The following is an 18,646-nucleotide window of genomic DNA, read 5'->3' as shown; positions in this document are numbered from 1 at the left end:
ATATATTTATATATATATATATATATATATATATATATATATATATATATATATATATATGATTATATACATTTACCTCAATATGTATAAATAAATAAATATTTGTATATTCATATATATATATATATATATATATATATATATATATATATATATATATATATATATATATATATATACATATATATATATATATACATATACACATCCACGCATATTGCTCATAAGATTTGCTCAAAACGTATGTTTGATGATCTTTCACTGCTGACGTGTTGTTGATGTGTGAGAGGGAATTTACATCATTTGTGTGAATGCTCACGCATGTTCCGGTGAAAATGAGCACACGGGGCTTGTTGTAATGAACAGTGGGTGGCGACCGGTCACGTCACCCTGTTACAAGTATTTGCAAATCACTGCATCAAATCCCATCTAATGCGTCCCAGATTGAACTCGCCCATGATATGATCGACTGTGCAGCAACTGCGCAACCCTGGGTTTATAAAACTTTGCTTCCCCATCCCCCCCCCCCCCACCAACCCCCAGAGCAGATATTTTATATGCCTTTTTCTTCTTCTGTCCTCGGATATGTCTGCAGTGAGTTATATTGCAACATTTTTGCAAACGAGGTGTTTAACAAAACCCCTGAGCACATGGCATCGTTGAAGTCAGAGTGCAAACACACACGCCTACCAGCAGAACTCTTTTAGAGAGGGGGAGAGAAAATGAGAGAGATAGATATAGATATAGATATAGATATAGAGATAGAGATAGAGATAGAGATAGAGATAGAGATAGAGAGACTACGCCTGTGCTCTTGGATGGAGATATAAAGGACGCCTGTTTATGTAGACCCCGACAAATTTTAACTGTGTGGGTTAACGTTGCACAAACCTTTCCCTATCAGGTCAACAGGGAGTTAAGTCTGTACACAAGCTAAATATAAAGGTGGGAACTATGTGGGAAACTTAGTACAGACACATATAGAGAGAAAGAGATTTTCTTTGCTGATGATCACCGAGGCAAATCTCATCACATGGGACGTCCTGACATCGACTTACCCACGATGACAGCTGGGTTGTTCTGGCCTCCTTCGGCCTTTACCCAAAGCGCAACACTGAATGATTCATTTGGGATGTCTCTGCCGGTGCGCTTGGTTCTCCTCCTCAGCTGCTCTCTTTTGCCGGAGAAGTAAAGTGCTGGTCCTTGGATATGAGCGTGAGTGGCAGCCCTTTGCGTGAGTGCTAGAGATCCGCTCCCTCGGTGGCGGGGATAATGGCCCAGGCGATGGTGGGGAGAGCGCCGCGTCCGGGGATGCCGCGTCTCACAGGCAAAAGACCTCGAGGGACAGCCGGCGGTGAAAAGAAGCACAAGCAGACCAAGACAGGAGAGCCAAGACTCGCCTGACATTGCCTTCATTGCAGACTGGACGATCTCAAGATGTCAAAAAGTTGCTGCTCGAGGGGTCGCTTTGGAGGGGGCGTCACAATAACGTAAAGAATTTTGGACTCTAGTGCAGCGATGGTGGTGAAGGAAGGGTTAAGTTTTCCACGCGTTCGTCCACGCTTGGGATCCTATGATATACTCCGTGAAGTGATCCGGACAGAGAATGGGAAAGGTCTGCCAACAGTCTCCGTGTAGATCCTACAGGTCTTCCAGCCAACGAAGAGTCAGCAAACAACGCTCAGATTAAGGCCAGGAAATTGTGGGGGTGCTTTTTTAATGGTCTGATATCTTCATGACTTTTCATTTAATGGTAAACGCTGAGCTCAAGGAGAAAGCAACGCGTGTCACTTCCAACGCCAACAACTGCGCACGTTTACAACTCGCAAGAAAAAAAGCCTTTTGGAAATTGGGGGGCGGGAAAAGGGGGGGATTGTGGGGTTGGTTTAGAAGCCAATGGAAGGAGGGAACACCGCAAGTTAGAAACGCAACAGCCGGGGGCGTCTCTCTTCCTAGGCACGAGCACGTTACCCCCTCCACGACACAGATCTAGAGCATTCAACGAGACCTGGGCTTCACTCGCAATGCGGGGACTTGAAACGGGCTTCGAGTAAACAAGCGCCTTCAAATACACACCAAACCTCGAGGGAACCCTCCCACCACCCACACATCCATATCTCTCGTCCTCTCTCTCTCGTCCTCTCTCTCGTCCTCTCTCTCGTCCTCTCTCTCGTCCTCTCTCTCGTCCTCTCTCTCGTCCTCTCTCTCGTCCTCTCTCTCGTCCTCTCTCTCGTCCTCTCTCTCGTCCTCTCTCTCGTCCTCTCTCTCGTCCTCTCTCTCGTCCTCTCTCTCGTCCTCTCTCTCGTCCTCTCTCTCGTCCTCTCTCTCTCTCTCTCTCTCTCTCTCTCTCTCTCTCTCTCTCTCTCTCTCTCTCTCTCTCTCTCTCTCTCTCTCTCTCTCTCTCTCTCTCTCTCTCTCTCTCTCTCTCTCTCTCTCTCTCTCTTCCTCCCTCCCTCAATTCCACCATGCATCTACCGCTCTTGCTCTCTTTAGTACTGTCAGCTCCTCGACCCCTCCACTACCTCTCCCTCCTCCCAACGTGCTTCTCTCACTAATCAATCACCTTCTATGGCGACTCATTTCCCGGTCAATATTACTCGTTCTTTGGGCTTTGGGAGATGAGCAAAGGTGATAGTGATCAGTTCAAGGAACTCCACATTCTGCCTGGGAAACCTAGTGGGGGAAAAAATGAGAAGAAAATGCACTCGTCATCGGTACAACATGACAGGTGGATTAGTCACGCGGTACCGCCTCAAATCCGACACCACTGAAACGGCGCTTAGGTGTACATGTATCGATTGCATGCGCATGGGTGGAGCATGTAACACATACATATACACACATAAGCGTGTGTGTGTGTGTGTGTGTGTGTGTGTGTGTGTGTGTGTGTGTGTGTGTGTGTGTGTGTGTGTGTGTGTGTGTGTGTGTGTGTGTGTGTGTGTGTGTTGTGGTGAGATTGAAGTCTTTTCTTTAATATCTGTGCCCCTCGACTAATGTCAAGCAAATTTTTCAAACATGCAGGGATTACCCAGGGTCATGACAAGGGAAAATCCACTCCCTCACCACTCTCCCACCCACGAAGCATTTATATGTATGTGTGTGTACGTCTGAAAAGCATTAAAAAAAAAACGTCTGAAGAACATTAAAAAAGAAGACAACATGACACTGTGGAGAAACTGTCCTCAAACAAGGAATTTAGGCCATTTGGCCCAACATTGCTGTGGTGCACTGAAGGGTTAATTTTTACTCGAGCTTTAAACATCATTCTTAATGATGGTGTACTAAAGTCCAAATTACACGTTCTTGATCGTGTGACCGAGAATGGGTGTATATACATGTATATATGCTGGCAGGATGGTCTAGAGGTATGCACAATCACCTCTTACCTGTCTTGACTGGGTTTGAATCTCAGCACAGCTATAAACTGCCATCCTGGCATTTCACCAGCAGGGTATTTTAGTTTTGTGTGTGCCATCCCTCGGATCGATGTTCAACTGGGTGTCTCGTCTGCCAGCATTTGTTGGTGCATGCCAAAGATCCCACAGTGTCCTTATCAAAAACTAGGCGAGTTATCACCGGCACCCTGAACAAATTCCAAATTCCTGCCCTAACCTTAACCGAACATCGGGCCTGGCCAGCGAGTTCCTGAAAGACTTAGGCCAAGCTTCCCACAGCTAATCCAACCCAAGTGGGAATAATTGTGGCGGTTAAAAGAAAAATCATTTCATGAATATATATATATATATATATATATATATATATATATATATATATATATATATATATATATATATATATATATATATATATATATATATATATATATATATATATATATATATATATATATATATACACTCCGGGGCAAAAAACAGATGAGCAAAGCTGTTTTTTTCAAATTTGGAGCCATAGATGTGCAGTGCATATTCCACATTAATAAAAGCGGTTGATTCAAAGTGTTAAATTGATTACTTATGTTGCAGTACCTAAAAGCCCTCCATGTGGTTTACAGCAGCTTTTATTTTTTTAAAAAAATGTGTTTTAAGAAGTTTTGTTCTCAAAAACAAAACAAAAATTATGAAATTTCCGTATTTCACCTTTCATCTTTAAAGGCCAATATTTCAGGAAAGACAAAATAGGTCAAAATTTTACACATAAAAATGAAAAATAAGACAGTTGTGAGTTGTTCTGTGTCACTACAAAAAAATTAAAAAATATTTTACTGTTCGAAGTACTATCTACTTTTAAAGACCTGCAATGCATTTTTCTGGTGTTGTCAGGTTTATTTTGACTGTTCAGTGCATATGTCATGCCTAAACTGCTATAATTTATGGCTTGCACAGTTACAGTGCCTTCAGAAAGTATTCATACCCCATGACGATTGTTACATTTGGTTGTGTTACAGCCTGAATTGAAAATGGATAAATAAATAAAAAATTGTCAGCGTTTGATACACAAAATAACCCATAATGACAAAGAGAAAACATGTTTTCGTAACTTTTTGGAAATTAACTAAAATGAATTGCTGAACTGTCTTGCATCAATGTGTTCACCCTCCTGAGTCAATACTTTGTAAAGCACCTTTAGCAGCGATTACAACTTCGAGTCTTCTTGGGTATGTCTGTATCAGCTTTGCACCTCTGAATTTGGGGATTTTCTTCCATTCTCCCTTGCAGATTTTCTCAAGCTCTGTCAAGTTGAATGGGGAGCATCGGCGAACAGCAATATTCAAGTCTTTCCACAGATTCTCAATGGAATTCAAGTCTGGGCTTTAGCTGGGCCACTCAAGGACTTTCAATTTCTTCTGAAGCCATTCCAGTGTTGCTTTGGCCATAAGCTTGGGGTCATTGTCCTGTTTAAATGTAAATCTTTGATGCAGTGTCACATCTTTTGCACCCTGAAGCAGGTTCTCCTCCAAGATTTGCCTGTATTTGGCTACATTCATTGTTCCTTCTGTCCTTACAAGTGTCCCAGTCCCTGCTGCTGAAAAGCATCACCATAGCTGATGCTACAACCACCACGCTTCACAGTAGGGCTGATGTTGGATGGGTGATGAGCTCTGATCGGTTTCCACCAGAAGCAGCACTCTGCATTCAGGCCAAAGAGTTCAATTTTCATCTCATCAGACGACAGAATCTTTTGCCTCATGTTTTCAGTCTTTCATGTCTCTTTTTGCAAACTCTAGGCATGCTGTCATATGCCTTTTTCTCAGGAGTGGCTTCCATCTGGCCACTCTCCCAAAAAGCCCAGATTTGTGAAGTGCTGCAGAGATTGTTGTCTTTCCAGCAAGTTCTCCCAATCTCAGCCAAGGAACTCTGTGGTTCTGTCAGAATGGTCATTTGGTTCTTGGTCATCTCCCTGACCAAGGTCCTTCTTGACCAGTTGCTCAGTTTGGTCAGACGGCCCACTCGAGGAAGAGTCTGGGTGGTTCCATCTGCTTTCCATTTCCCAATGATGGAGCTCACTGTGCTCATGGAAACTTTCAACACTCTAGAAATTGTTTTATACCCTTCCCCATATCTATGCCTCCTCACAATTCTCATAAGGAGTTATATGGACAGTTCCTTGGACTTCATGGTAGAGTTCCTGCTCTAACATGCACTGTCATCTGTGGGACCTTAAATAGAAAGGTTTGTTTTCTTCAATATCATGTCCAATCAATGTAATTGGCCACAGTTGGGCTCCAATCAAGTGGTAGAGACATCTCAAGGATGATCAAAGGGAATTGGATGCACCTGAGCTCAATTTAGAGTGTCAAAGCAATGGGGTTGAATACCTGTTGATGCAAGACATTTCAGTTTTTCACTGTTCATCAATTTGTAAAAATTTCTAAAAACTAGTTTCACTTTGTCATTATGAGGAGAGATATTTTGTGTATGTCGGTGACAAAAAGTTTTAATTTAATCTATTTTAAATTCAGGCTGTAACTCAACAAAATGTGAATACTTTCTGAAGGCAATGTCGTGTCGGTCATGTTTTTTTGTGTTTCAATTTAGAAATGCCTCCAGAGAAAGAGAAGTTCCATGCTGAAGGGGACATTAAAAATCGAATTGCTCATCTTCGTCAAGCAGGCAAGATATATTCTGAAATCCACAAGCTCCTGAAGAAGGTGAAAATCCATTTTCTCTGCCTACCAGAAAGAAAATGTCTACAGTTCCAGAAAAGTGGTTCTACTGCAAGGAAGAAGGGATATAGCAGGCCGAGAGCCGCTACAAGTTAAGATGGCAGGTGACTGAAATTCTTAGTTCTCCAGGAAAGAAAGAAAACCCTGTGGAAACTGTCAGAGGAGCACTGAACTGCTGAAAACAAGACTGCTTCCAGAAAGACCATCACAAGAAGGTTGACTGATGTTGACATCACAAGAAGGTTGACACCCCTCGGTAGTTGTTGCAGTCCTGACAATCACCCTTTCCTTTCCAGAGAGGGACAACAAGACCACTCTTCAAGTCAGTTAGGATAATGCTTGTGTTCCAAGCAGAGCACAGAACTGCATGCAATTACGTGGGTGCAGCATTTCCACCAGTCTTGAGAAGTTCAGCATGGATGCCACAAATGGCAGGAGCTTTACCCCATTTCAATTGGTTCACCGCAGCCTGTGTTTCCACAAATGAAGGTGGATCACAGTTGATTGTAGGGTCAGCAATAGGGATATTAACACTGCTGACATCCAACTCAACAGCTGGTGGATCAGCCTGGTACAGCCGCTCAAAGTAACCGGCCCAGCGGGCCTTCATTTCGGACTCCTTTGTCAAGATCCCACCACCCACCCCATCTGAGTCACACCAAATATTCATAGTATATGCTGCTTCCTTGCTTGATGCTTAGCCTTTAAATGGACGAGTGGGCCTGTCAGTCCGATGGACCAAATTTTGATTGGTCTTCACAGCCTTGTTACATACTCACCTGCTGTATTGCTTGAGCATTGAGCCAGCACGGGGATTATATGTTCGTTATTCTTATTATTGTTGTAAATATTATTGTTAGTAATCAGTGTATGCTTTGTTACAATGTTATCATTGTTTTTGTTGTTTATTTTGTAATTAGAATGCCATACCATGGTAGAAGGACGTATAGAGCTGCTTTATATACTTCAACATGACGTTTGTTTAAAACATGGGAAATCAAAGGATTTTTTGGAGTAAATTAGTCTAATCAACTCAGGTGGTCATGACGATCATTTTGGAATATCATATTAAACATCAGAACACTCGAGTAGAACTTCACAAAAAACATGCCTCGTACACACACACACACACACACACACACACACACACACACACACACACACACACACACACACACACACACACACACACACACACACACACACACACACACACACACACACACACACACACACACACACACCTCATCCATTTATTGGAGTCTTTCAGGGTCTTTGGGGTATTTTGGGTCCTCGGGGACTTTTGGGTTAATTGGTTCTTTTAGGTTCTTGGCAGCGCGGATCCAGGATTTTATGTTGGGGAGGGCGCAGAAATTTACATTTCATTGAAAAATTTAATTTTGCCGAGTAAAGCGAAGGGAACATTTTTTTGGGGCAGTTTCTTTTTGTCATAAATTCTAAAGACGATTCTAAATATAGACAAAGAAAGCTGTAATACACTTGAAAAGAAGTACAGTCCTAATTGTTGTGATTGAAAATAAACAATTAAATGTGCATAGGATGGGATAAGAACTCTGGATCTCTTGTATATTTTGCAATAGTTAAATTACGTTACAACACACAGTGTGCTCTCTTTCTTCAATGGATACTTCACAATCACGATGAATAAAAGGACCAAACCAACAAAAGATAATATTACCAACAACACGACTATACTCGTAATCATCCTTACTAAATTCCAACACACTGAGAAGGCTCTACCAGTTAGTGGAGTTACAAAACCAAATTGTAACTGTTTTAACTATTTCTTATCTTACACTGCACACACATAATGCTCCTTAAATTCTGTCTTTTTTTTCAAACAAAAATGAATACTGCTTTGAATTTTCGCACTTTTTGAAGAACTACATGAGTGTTGTTGTTGTTGTTATTGTTGTTGTTGTTCAATCGGGAAATTAAATTAAAATGACAAAATAAATGACAAAAAATACCTAATTGATATCCATCTTTTTCACCAATGTTTAGTCACTAACAAATCATGATTTTTGGCATAATGTATTTGTATATTTCAAAAACGTAACCATAATTAAACACTTAAAACATTTTCTTAAATCTAACAAACATCCGTTTGTGATATATGCTGATTTTGAAAGTACCCTTGAAAAAAAAGATAGACACTGCTTCTCCAAATCCAAATATATCATACACAAATAAATATCAAAAACACACTCCTTGTGGTTTCTGTTATTATATCAAATCATCTGTTGTTAATAAATACAAGAAGTTAGAACTTTACAGAGGAAAAGATGCCTCCCAAGAGTTTCTGAAACGACTGGGAAAAGACTGTGTTCGATTAACCAAGATAATGGGAAAAACCTACTGTTTCAACCAATATCCTTAACAAAAGAATAGAAAAGGAAATTTAGGAAAAACAATGTCATATTTGTGAGGAGGAAATTAGTGAAGGTCCAAAGGTGAGAGACCATTGTCATCTCACTGGTAAATATGAAGGTCTGGCTCATCAAAGTTGTAATCTCAATTTTAAACTTCCCTCCTTCATTCCTTTCCTGTCTTTCTTCACATCAACACTCACAATGACACACATCTATTTATAAATTAATTGAGTAAAACCAGCGGAGACATCAGACATTCCCAACACAAACCAAAATTGCATCTCTTTCACAAAAACAATTTACACATCTCTTATAGTTCACCTTAGATTTCTTGACACATTCAAGTTTATGTCAAGTCCATTATCGACTTGGTTTTGCGTAGACTCTTTGCTATCATAGTCTCCATCCGCTCAACATGAGAAAGGGGCACTTCATATCTCATTAGTTGCCACTGGAGCTTTTGCACAATGACATGCTGGTAAATCCAGCACTTCATGATGCCAGTCAGAACAGACTTATCAAACTTCCAAAGCCAAAGATGTAGTCGTTCTTCCATGTCCTCATGAGCTTGCTTGTCATTCAAATCTCTGTTCGTGACTCCACAAAGATTTCACTGATTTGTTTTGAACACGGGGAATTTGTTGACCATTTCCCTGAAAACATTCCACCCTTATCACTTTGCTGTTCTGACTATTTATCCTATACCATTAATATAATGTTACGGTGGTGGAAATTCACAGAACACCATTAGGTTCCCCCAGAGATCAGTTATTTCGATAAGTGTGTGTTTCAGGTTAGGTTCCCCCACCGATGTGTAAAGGGATTTATTCGTGTGCCGGGCTGTGCATCTTTGAGTTAGCCATTATTCTCTCTCTGTCTTTAATTTCGAAACATCCTACAAAAATTCCTCACCATCGACAAGCAATGCTCCCCAGCGCCACCACTGCTCAAGCCACCGTTGTGCGCCGTGGCGCGAACCTAATTTGCATAACTGGATCACAGAGCGACTTCCTCGAAACCCATGGGTGACGTCAAACTTGGGGTTTCCCGCGAGGCTCACCAGTGGTGAAAGGTCGGAGCGAACAGTGGGAGGAGCCTGGCCTCGGGTTGAAAGATCAAGGAACGGCTCGCTCCTGGCCGATATAAGGGCAGAACTCGGGCAGATTCAGTGTTGTTCATCATTGTTCATGGGTTGTTCACCGGTGGAGATCAGAAGTCGGGAGTCAGGGCTGGTGGGAGCGGCAGCATCGGAGCTTGGAGTCGTCGGAGGCAGCGGCGGAGCTTGGGGGTCCTGGCAGACGGCCGTGGTACGGACTGGCGATGCTGAGGAGTGAATGGGGTCTAAAGGAGCATCAACTCTGAAAGAGCAAGAGACCCATTCGCTCCTCCCAAGTGTTGCCGTCCAGGCTCGCCAGAAAGGGGCCGCGCCGAACCCGGGCCACCAAGGCTGACCAAGCAGCCATTCAAGCTGCTCGTCAAGCCGCCCAAGTGACTGGTGCGTTCGCGACGCACCAGACCGAACAGAGACACCAAGGGTCGCCGATCTGAAGACCATCGAGTCGCCACCAGGGGCGGCCAGGAAACCTGCCCGGCCTCTTGGAGCCTCTCGGTCAACCAGGCCTCCGAGTTTGAAATAAAGGCTCGCGAGCCCTATTCTTTTCTTTGGTTTTGGATGAAAGCCTGTGGCGCCTTGTCTTCCTAAGTAGAACTGCTTAAGTGCATGATTGTGTTCATGATTGAAAAGGCATCGGCTGTAGGCTTTGCTCGTGTCTTGTCCCCATCCCCCCATTCATTGACTGCATGCCTAATGAAAATAAATGCCCCATTGTTTGAATGTCAACCTGCTCGTTGCGTCACTTTCTGCCATTGACTGCCACAGTGCGCTCGGGATGTTAACTGGCTATTAAGGCCGACAAACGTGATAATCTGGTCCGACGGGTTTAGCGAATTAAAACCGCTTGGCTTCGCATACGGAATGAGCACGCTTAAGCGGCTCATTTTCATACAGGTCCCATCGAGGTATAAACTCATGGTATTTCTGTCCGCGCGAATAGTTAGGTATATCGACAATTCGGCGATTGACCCTGTAGCGCGTGGACAGAATAATTGACTAGCTTATAATGCGTTAAGGCATCCGTGGCTGGATTCCAGGGTTGGTCCGGAAAGCCACGACTGGATTGCGGCCTTCGGTGGGCGCGCGACCGCGATTTGGCTAAAACGGTCGTCCGCACGCCGAACGCGGTGGAAACCTACAACACTGGTGTCCGAGAGCGGGATTCAAACCCCTCTGTCTCCAAACAAAATTAGCGGGAATCGGACCAAGGGTGTGTAAAGCGACCCTCCTTCCCATTAAATTCTGAGTTTTCAAATTTTTTCCGATACGAAAAATGGCGGCTCAAGGTGAGCAGGGGCAGGGTGGTTTAGAGTACGAGTTAATAGAATCTATGGCTCAGGATGAGATGACCATGCAGGACACCGCCATGGAGGTTGACTATTCCCCACAACCGAACCCAGAGTCCGAAATGGGCGCAGCGGCGGGGGCGGCGGCTTTTGACGCCCCCCCCCCTCCGTCAAATTCCTTCCCCGGTCCCCAGTGAAACCGTGACCGATCGTGGCAGATCGGTCCTGCTAGAGCCATGGGCATCGAACAGCTGATGCGGATGATGCAACGAATGGAAAACAAAATGGATGTGAGTGCGCAAAACTTAAAAAAGGAAATGAAAGACGAAATGAAAGAAAACGCAAAGAAAATGGGAAACAAGATGGAAGAGATGAGGATCGATATGCAGACACAGTGAGGGGAAATGCAGAACCTGCATTTTTTTTGGCCTGCAGACGAACATGGACAAAGTGAAAAACGAAATGGCGAGGGAGATCGGCACAATACAAGGACAGGTGAACGAGTTGAAAAGGAGTGTGGAAGGTGTGTTGTCCACGGTGAAGGAGGGTAAGGAAGACATGACAAAATAAATAGTGATGGTAGGACAGGAGGTAGACAAGTTAGGACAGGGGATGGAAAAGGTAAAACAAGGACAAGACCAACTGAAGGGGGAAATAAAGAAGAACACTACACCGATAGAGAAACTAAAAAAAGGCCAGCAGGAAACAAAGAGGGAATTGGAGGCCGTAAAGGAGTGTAAAACCAGACACGAAGAGATGACGGATATGGTTAAGGAGATGGGACGGAAGACCGAAACAGAGATGCAGAAAATGGGAGTACGACTGGACAAACATGTAAAAGAGATAGAAGAAGAATTTAAATTGGTAAAAAGTGGATGAGTAGAGACTCAAGGGGAGGTAGGGAAGGTTAAGGACGAACTGGAAAAAGCAAAAGACGTGCAAGCACGGATGGAAGGGAAGGTAGGGGATATCAAGGCAGAGTTGGTGGAATGTATTGAGACCCGACGTAAGAGGCAGGATGGCCTCCTTATGGAACAGAGGGAGAAATACGCTCCCTCGAGGCAGATCGCAACCTGGTGGGTCCGGTGTCGCTGAATGGGGCAAGAGGGTTGCATGATGCGGGGGTGTGCATGCCGAGCTTGGGGGGGGGACAGAGATTTTGGGGTCTCTTGGCCTAATGCAGGCCCCCAGTGTGATTGTTCCCGAGTGTATGCAGGATGCGAGCGGGATGGCATGGGGGAGCACGCAGGACGGTGCAGGTCGTGCACCAACGCAGACGGGGGTAATAATCTCCCGAGCGGATGGCCCGGGCTTTGCGGGGATGGGGCGCCACTGGAATCTGAGGGGTCGGTCCCTCAGGGACTGGGGGGTGGGGTTCGGACCCCGAACGGCCAGAAGGTGCCGCTGCCTCCGTACGACAGGAAGACGGACCTGAGGGCATATTTGGTCCAGTTTGACTGCGTGGCCAGGGGAAATGGCTGGGACTTGGAGCAGGGCATGGCACAGCTCATGGCGGCACTGCAGGGTGCGGCATCCGAGGTCTTGACCACGATACCCCTTGGAGGGGTAACACTGGCAAACCTCCATTCGGCCCTAAATAACCGGTTTGGTGTGGAGTAGCAGAGCGAGCTTGTTAAATCTCAGCTGAGTGGGTGCAAAAGACACCCCCATGAGACGATGGGAGATTTGGCGCACGATATTCGCCACTCGGTGGGAATCACACATGCGAATATGGCACTGCAGTACCAGGAAGAACTTGCCCTGGACCATGTTATCCAGGCTCTTGCGGGCACCGATGCCGGGGCGATTCTGACCACATGGTGCCCGGAGAACCTCCAGAAAGCGTCTGACACTGCAGCCCGTTGGGAGGCGTCAAAGTCGCCAGCTGGAGGGGCCGGGCGACATGCAGTGGCAATCCGGTAGGTGGGCCCCGTGAACAACGATGCGCCAGGAGCCGGGGCTACCTTTGGTGACCAGGTGCAGTTGGAGAAGATGGTCCAGGGCATGGTCGACCGTCGGTTGACGAGGTCTGGGCCGAGGCGGTCAGGCCCAGGAAGGGGGGGGTGGGCCATCAGGGGGTACCCCAACTCTGAACGAGGGGGGGTATAATTCGGAGTACAGGAGGCATGCACCTTGCCAGGTGAGGTGTTTTAACTGTGGCAAGGGGGGCCACCTGCAGTGGGATTGTGACGCCCCGTGCAGGGGAGAGCCATGGCCTCCCGGATCACCAACTCCGCCCTGGGAAAACCAGAATAGCCGGGCCCAAACATCACCCCCCCCACCCGTCCCAGGGAAACTAAAAAGTGCCGAACATACAGGGCCGTGTTCGGCAGACCCAGATGGAGAAGAGCCCTCAGAGCTGTGACATGTCATCTATTGTGGCAAAATTGGCAATAGTAGTTCAACAATTCGGTGCAAGATTGCTGGCGTAGGGGTAGACGCCAGTGTGGACACGGGAGCGAGCACCACGATCATCAGCCCAGTGGTCCTTAATTCGAGTGTGGACGGGTGGGTAGAGATCCACCATCTGCAAAATTATAGTTTGCAGCTAGCTACCAGGGCAATGGCCCCCATCATAGGGCGTGGTTTTGTGACTCTTAAATTGGGCACGACTAAAAGAAAAATAGAGGTTTGGGTGGCAGAGGTGTGCGACCAGTGCCTAATAGGGTTGGATGTGCTGACTGCCAGTGGCTGTAAGATCGACTTGGGCCGAGGAGTCATGCAGTTGGGTGGTGAGGAGTTGCCGTTGGGGGGGGGGGGCATGGGCACGGATGAGAATGTCGAGCTGGCCCAACTCTGTGGTCATTCCCCCGGGCACCGAGGCAGTAAGTCCAGCCTGGTGGCGGGTACACCCAACCTGGCAGGGCTCCTGCGGCCTGGCCGAGCTACTGGCGAGGCCATCAACCCCGGGTTTAGTCATGGGCCGCACCCTGGTAAACACCGATGGGCCTATTGTGCTCGTCCGGGTGATAAATGTGAGCACGGAACCACGCACTATTGGACGGGGCACGAAGGTGGCAGATTGCACCCCAGTGGTAGAAGTCGCAGAGCTGAGGGACGATAACATCAAGCCGGACCGGCCCCAGAGGGAATCTCCAGATTCTAGTAGGAATTGGCCCGATCCCATTTGCGAGATGGTAAATCGGAGCAGTGTAGATTTGGAGGTTGCCCAGCCTGAGGCCTTTCGCAAACTGGTTGACTGACATATGGGAATCTTCTCCTTGTCACCCGAGGATATTGGACGTACGGGCCTGGTGAAACATCAGATCCACACCGATGGGGCCCGGCCTGTCCGTAAACCTGCTCGACGGCTCCCATGAAGCAAGAGAGAGGAGGCTGATGAACAGGTAGAAAAGATGCTCAATGCAGGCGTCATTGAGCCCTCGGGAAGTCCTTTGATGTCACCGGTTGTGCTGGTCAAAAAGAAGGATGGGACACGCGTTTCTGCGTGGACTATCGCCAGCTGAAAAACGTGACACTCAAAGACTCCTATCCCATGCCTAGAATTGCCGATACCCTCGACGCTGTTGCAGGCTCAAAATGGTTCTCAACTTTTGACCTCAAGAGTGGGTATTGGCAGGTGGAGATGGATAAGACGGGAAGGAGAAAACGGCATTTTCTTCAGGAAAGGGGCTGTGTCCGTTTACTGTAATGCCGTTCGGTTTGTGCAATGCCCCCGCCACCTTTGAGAGATTGATGGAGCGTGTGCAAGGCAGCATGCCATGGCAATCATGCCTGGTGTACCTAGATGACGTCCTGGTACACGCTAAAACATTTCCCCAGGCAATAGCCAATTTGGACCAGGTGTTTGGGCGCCTCAGGCAGGCAAGGCTGAAATTGAGCACGGAGAAATGTACTTTGTTCGTGACAGAGGTGGCCTATCTCAGGCATGTGATAGGCTGCGAAGGGGTGAAAACCAACCCAGGGAAAATTACCGCCGTAGAGGAGTGGCCCGTACCTACAAACGTTAAACATGTGCGGGTTTTTTGGGGTCTTTGCTCCCACTACCGGCGCTTTCTGGCAAACTTTGCGGAGATAGCCAGCCCCTCCACCGGTTAACGGAGAAGGGTTTGAGGTTTAATTGGACAGGGGAATGCCACCAGGCCTTCCTCAAATTAAAGGGGTGTTTGACATACGCACCCGTTTTAGCGTACCCCGCCGATGACGGGATGTATACCCTGGACACGGATGCAAGCCAGGAAGAATTGGGGGCAGTCTTGTCTCAGACGCAGGGGGGCGTGGAAAGAGTGATCGCGCATTACAGTCGGGCCATGAGTAGGCCCGAATGAAATTATTGCATTACTCGCAAGGAGCTATTGGCTATGCTATCTGATGTGAGCCATTTCCATCCGTGCTGGTACAGGAGGAAATTCTTGGTTCGAACTGACCATTCCTCCTTGCAATGGCTCTGACGGTTCAAGGAACTGGAGGGCCAGATTGCAAGGTGGTTGGAAAAGTTGCAGCAGTACGATTTCAGTGTGGCCCATAGAGCCGGTAAGGCTCATGGGAATGCCGATGCACTCTCTCGACGCCCTTGTCTGGGAGAAAACTGCAAATATTGCATGAGGCATGAGGAGAGGGACCAATTGGCAGACACCTCCCAGAAACTCCCAGCCCGTGCGGCCCAGGTGGTAAGCCCAACTTTGCCACTAACCGCAGGGGAGGAATTCGGCAGTTTGGCATGGAGCATGGCCCAGTGGGAAGACCCCGTGATAGGGCCCATGTACAAGTGGGTCCAGGAAAACAAGAGACCCAGTGGGGAGGAGATAACACCATTCGGGGCACGAACAAAGGCATACTGGGCCCAGTGGAAGACCCTTGAAATGAATGAAAAACATCTTATATCGCAAGTGGGTGGAGATTCCCTCAGAGAGAACTTCTTGGCTGGTAGCAGTCCCAGATCAATTTAAGACCCAAATTTTGAAGCAGGTGCACGGTACCCGCGCCGACGGCCATTTGGGCAGGACCAAAACAACATCTCGGGTCCGCCGGCGGTTCTATTGGGTCAACATAGGGCGTGATGTACAGGACTAGTGTCGAGCATGCGATGCCTGTACTGCCAAAAAGGGACCGGCACGGAGGATGGCACCCCCACTCCAACTACATCAGGTTGGGGCCCCCGTTGAGCGAGTGGACATGGACATTTTGGGACCACTGCCCCCACTCGCCAAGGTAATCGATACATCCTTGTGATGATGGACAATTTCACCAAATGGCTGGAGGCCTTTGCCCTTCCCAACCAGGAAGCTGGGGTCATGGCAAAGGCCTTCGTAGAAGGACTTGTATGTCAGTATGGGATTCCAGAGGAGCTGCACACTGACCAGGGGCGAAATTTTGAAAGCGAATTGCTAAAAGAGGTGTGCAGGCTCCTGGCAATTCGCAAAACTCGAACAACGGCCCTGAGGCCACAGTCTGACAGTATGGTGGAGAGGTTCAATAGAACCCTTATCCAACAATTGGCCCTCTTCACCGCCGATAATCAGGAAGACTGGGACGAACATCTCCCGTAACTCCTGATGGTCTATCGTGCGTCACAAGATGGGGCCACCGCCTGTAGTCCGGCGCTGCTCATGTACGGACGGGAGCTGCGAGCTCCCTGGATTTGCTGTGTGGACAAATGCCTGAGCGTCCCGACAGACCCCCAGGGGAGGGCTATGCCCGTCGGTTGGAGGAAGGCTTGGAAAAAGTCCATGCTTTCGCTCGCCGCTAGCTCCAACAGGCGGGTATGAGGATGAAGTGCAGGTACGGCCACTGGAGCCAGGTGAGTGAGTACCCTCCGGGGGCGAAGATTTGGTTCTTCAACCCCGGAGGAGGAAGGGCAGATGCCCAAAACTCACCTCGCCCTGGCAGGGCCCGGGGGTCATGCTGGCGCAAATCAGTGACGTGGTCCTCAAAATTAAAATGGGACCACGAGCCCTCCCCCGGATCGTCCACTTGGACCGCCTGAGACCCTACAAGGGCGACCTTACGCCCTCATGGATAAGTCTTGCTGGAGTAGCCGGAGCTGGAACTACTGCTCCCGCAGATGCGCAAGGCTCGCAGAGCCTTGCTGTGAGTACACGAGCACAGGCAGGGGGTACCCCGCCGATGTGCCTCGTTTAGGGCACAGGAAGACAACTAGTTAGGGGGATGGGTTAGAGTTCGTTAGACCGGCTTCATGGGGACGTGAGTTGTTCCTCATGAAGCCCGTGGAATGGATTAGTGAGAGGGATTTCAGCTTAGATTTAGAAAATGGGAATTTTGATTATTTGGAGATGCTGACAGAATTGAATGTGTAGAGGGGACGTAGCTTCGCTACGTAGAGTAATAGGATGTGCTATAGTTGAAGGGATGATGAGGGAGCACGAGTTCGTTGAGGGATCTAGTGAGAAGAATGGCAGTGTTCACTGATGTGAGCGATGATATGTGTTGAAAAGTGAAAAATGTACTTGATGAGTGAGTGAGGGCCAGCGGGCCTGTGTGAATGGAGCGAATGTGGTATGCATGGTGCGATGAGCGATTGGGGTGGAGTGATTCCCACCCAAGGGACCCTGGGGTCAGAGTAATGTTAGTTAGTGGGTTAGCCAAATTGACAAAATGGAAGTCGTTTTACTGTTGGTGAGAATGTAGGCCTGAAACCCGTTTGGAGGGGTGCAGAAGTCCTGTTGACGGGCTGGGAGGATGGCTGCGAATGGTGAGTATCACTTAGTGGACACCCCGGGCACCGGACTAGTTGGCCACGGTAGGCCAAGGGCCCAAGAGGGGCCGGGATAGCGTAGTGGGCACGGGTGAGCCCACATGAAGCGGAACCCGGAGCGCCAATGGCCGTGTGGGCAGTGTCGTGGGCACAGGCACCCGGCGAAAAGGGGCCCGTGGCGCCAGCCTGCCACGTGCCCGTCGAGGGGGAGTAGCCAGGGAGGGCACTCCCCAGATCATAGGGAGCTGGTAGGCTTGGAGACAGTCTCAGGGCCCAGGGGTGCCATGGTTGGAGAATTGGAAGAGGGTACTTCCTGCCAAGTGAGACACGCTGCCCAGCCATGAAACCGTGCGAGGGCACAAGGGAAAATTTAAGGGCAAGGCCCAAATTAGTGAGGACACCAACACAGGTGACGGGAATCTTGGTTGGCAGAACCAATAGTTTAAGCGACAGGCGCTTTTGAAAAGCCCCGGGGTAGTTTAAGGTTAATAAATGTTAGGGTAGATAGGAAAATATAACCCTCCGCACCATCCTTCCCTTCGCTCTCGGTAGGCCGCTGTACCCACCTTGGGTGAGATCGCTGAGATCTGAGGAGGCCATTCTGAGGCTTTATTGTGCCTCGAGACAGTTTATTCTCACTTATTCTGGGACTAGCCTCTCCCTTATTCCCCTCCAGGAAGGGAACGCAGGGGTTGGGTGTAGGCTAGGATGACGATAGGTTATCCAGACAGAGACAATAAAGGGGGTTAGGGAGACAGGATTATAAGAGAAAAAATAATAATAATAATAAAAAAAATAATAATTAACGGGAAACCATATCGAGCGATGATGCGGGAAAAAATGGCCGCCCATTCAAATGTGTACACAATGATACACTCCTAAACTCCTAAAGAGTAAAGTCATAAGCATATGAGGGTCATAACTTTTATTCTGAAGCATTTTCTGAACTACCAAGACTTAAAAAGACACCAAAATACATCGAGAAAGTACCACATCGGGAGATCGCTAAGTTGCCAATTTGAACTTCTTCTTCTTCTTCTTCTTCTTCTTCTT

The 18,646-nt window shown here is 47.5% G+C and overlaps 1 protein-coding gene across 4 annotated transcripts in view; it reads right to left on the bottom strand.

The window, feature by feature from the left end:
- LOC147027119 (pappalysin-2-like) overlaps window positions 1-2,113 on the bottom strand; it is a 510,774-nt gene extending 508,661 nt beyond the window's left edge. For 2 of the 4 annotated variants that reach the window (XM_085883283.1, XM_085883284.1), the window contains exon 1: window positions 1,059-2,113. In XM_085883283.1, the coding sequence (XP_085739409.1) occupies window positions 1,059-1,416 (358 nt within the window). In that variant the 5' untranslated portion in view covers window positions 1,417-2,113. The remainder of the gene's footprint in view (window positions 1-1,058) is intronic. The other 2 variants (XM_085883285.1, XM_085883282.1) reach the window with 1 other exon arrangement.
- Window positions 2,114-18,646: the final 16,533 nt, after the last annotated feature.

This window comes from Eptatretus burgeri, chromosome 5 (genome assembly GCF_056783735.1).
Source record: "Eptatretus burgeri isolate ZD-2024b chromosome 5, Ebu_testis_v1, whole genome shotgun sequence".
NCBI classification, from domain to species: Eukaryota; Metazoa; Chordata; class Myxini; order Myxiniformes; family Myxinidae; genus Eptatretus; species Eptatretus burgeri.
Note: the sequence above shows the minus strand (reverse complement) of the source record. Positions and strands in the feature narration are given on the sequence as shown.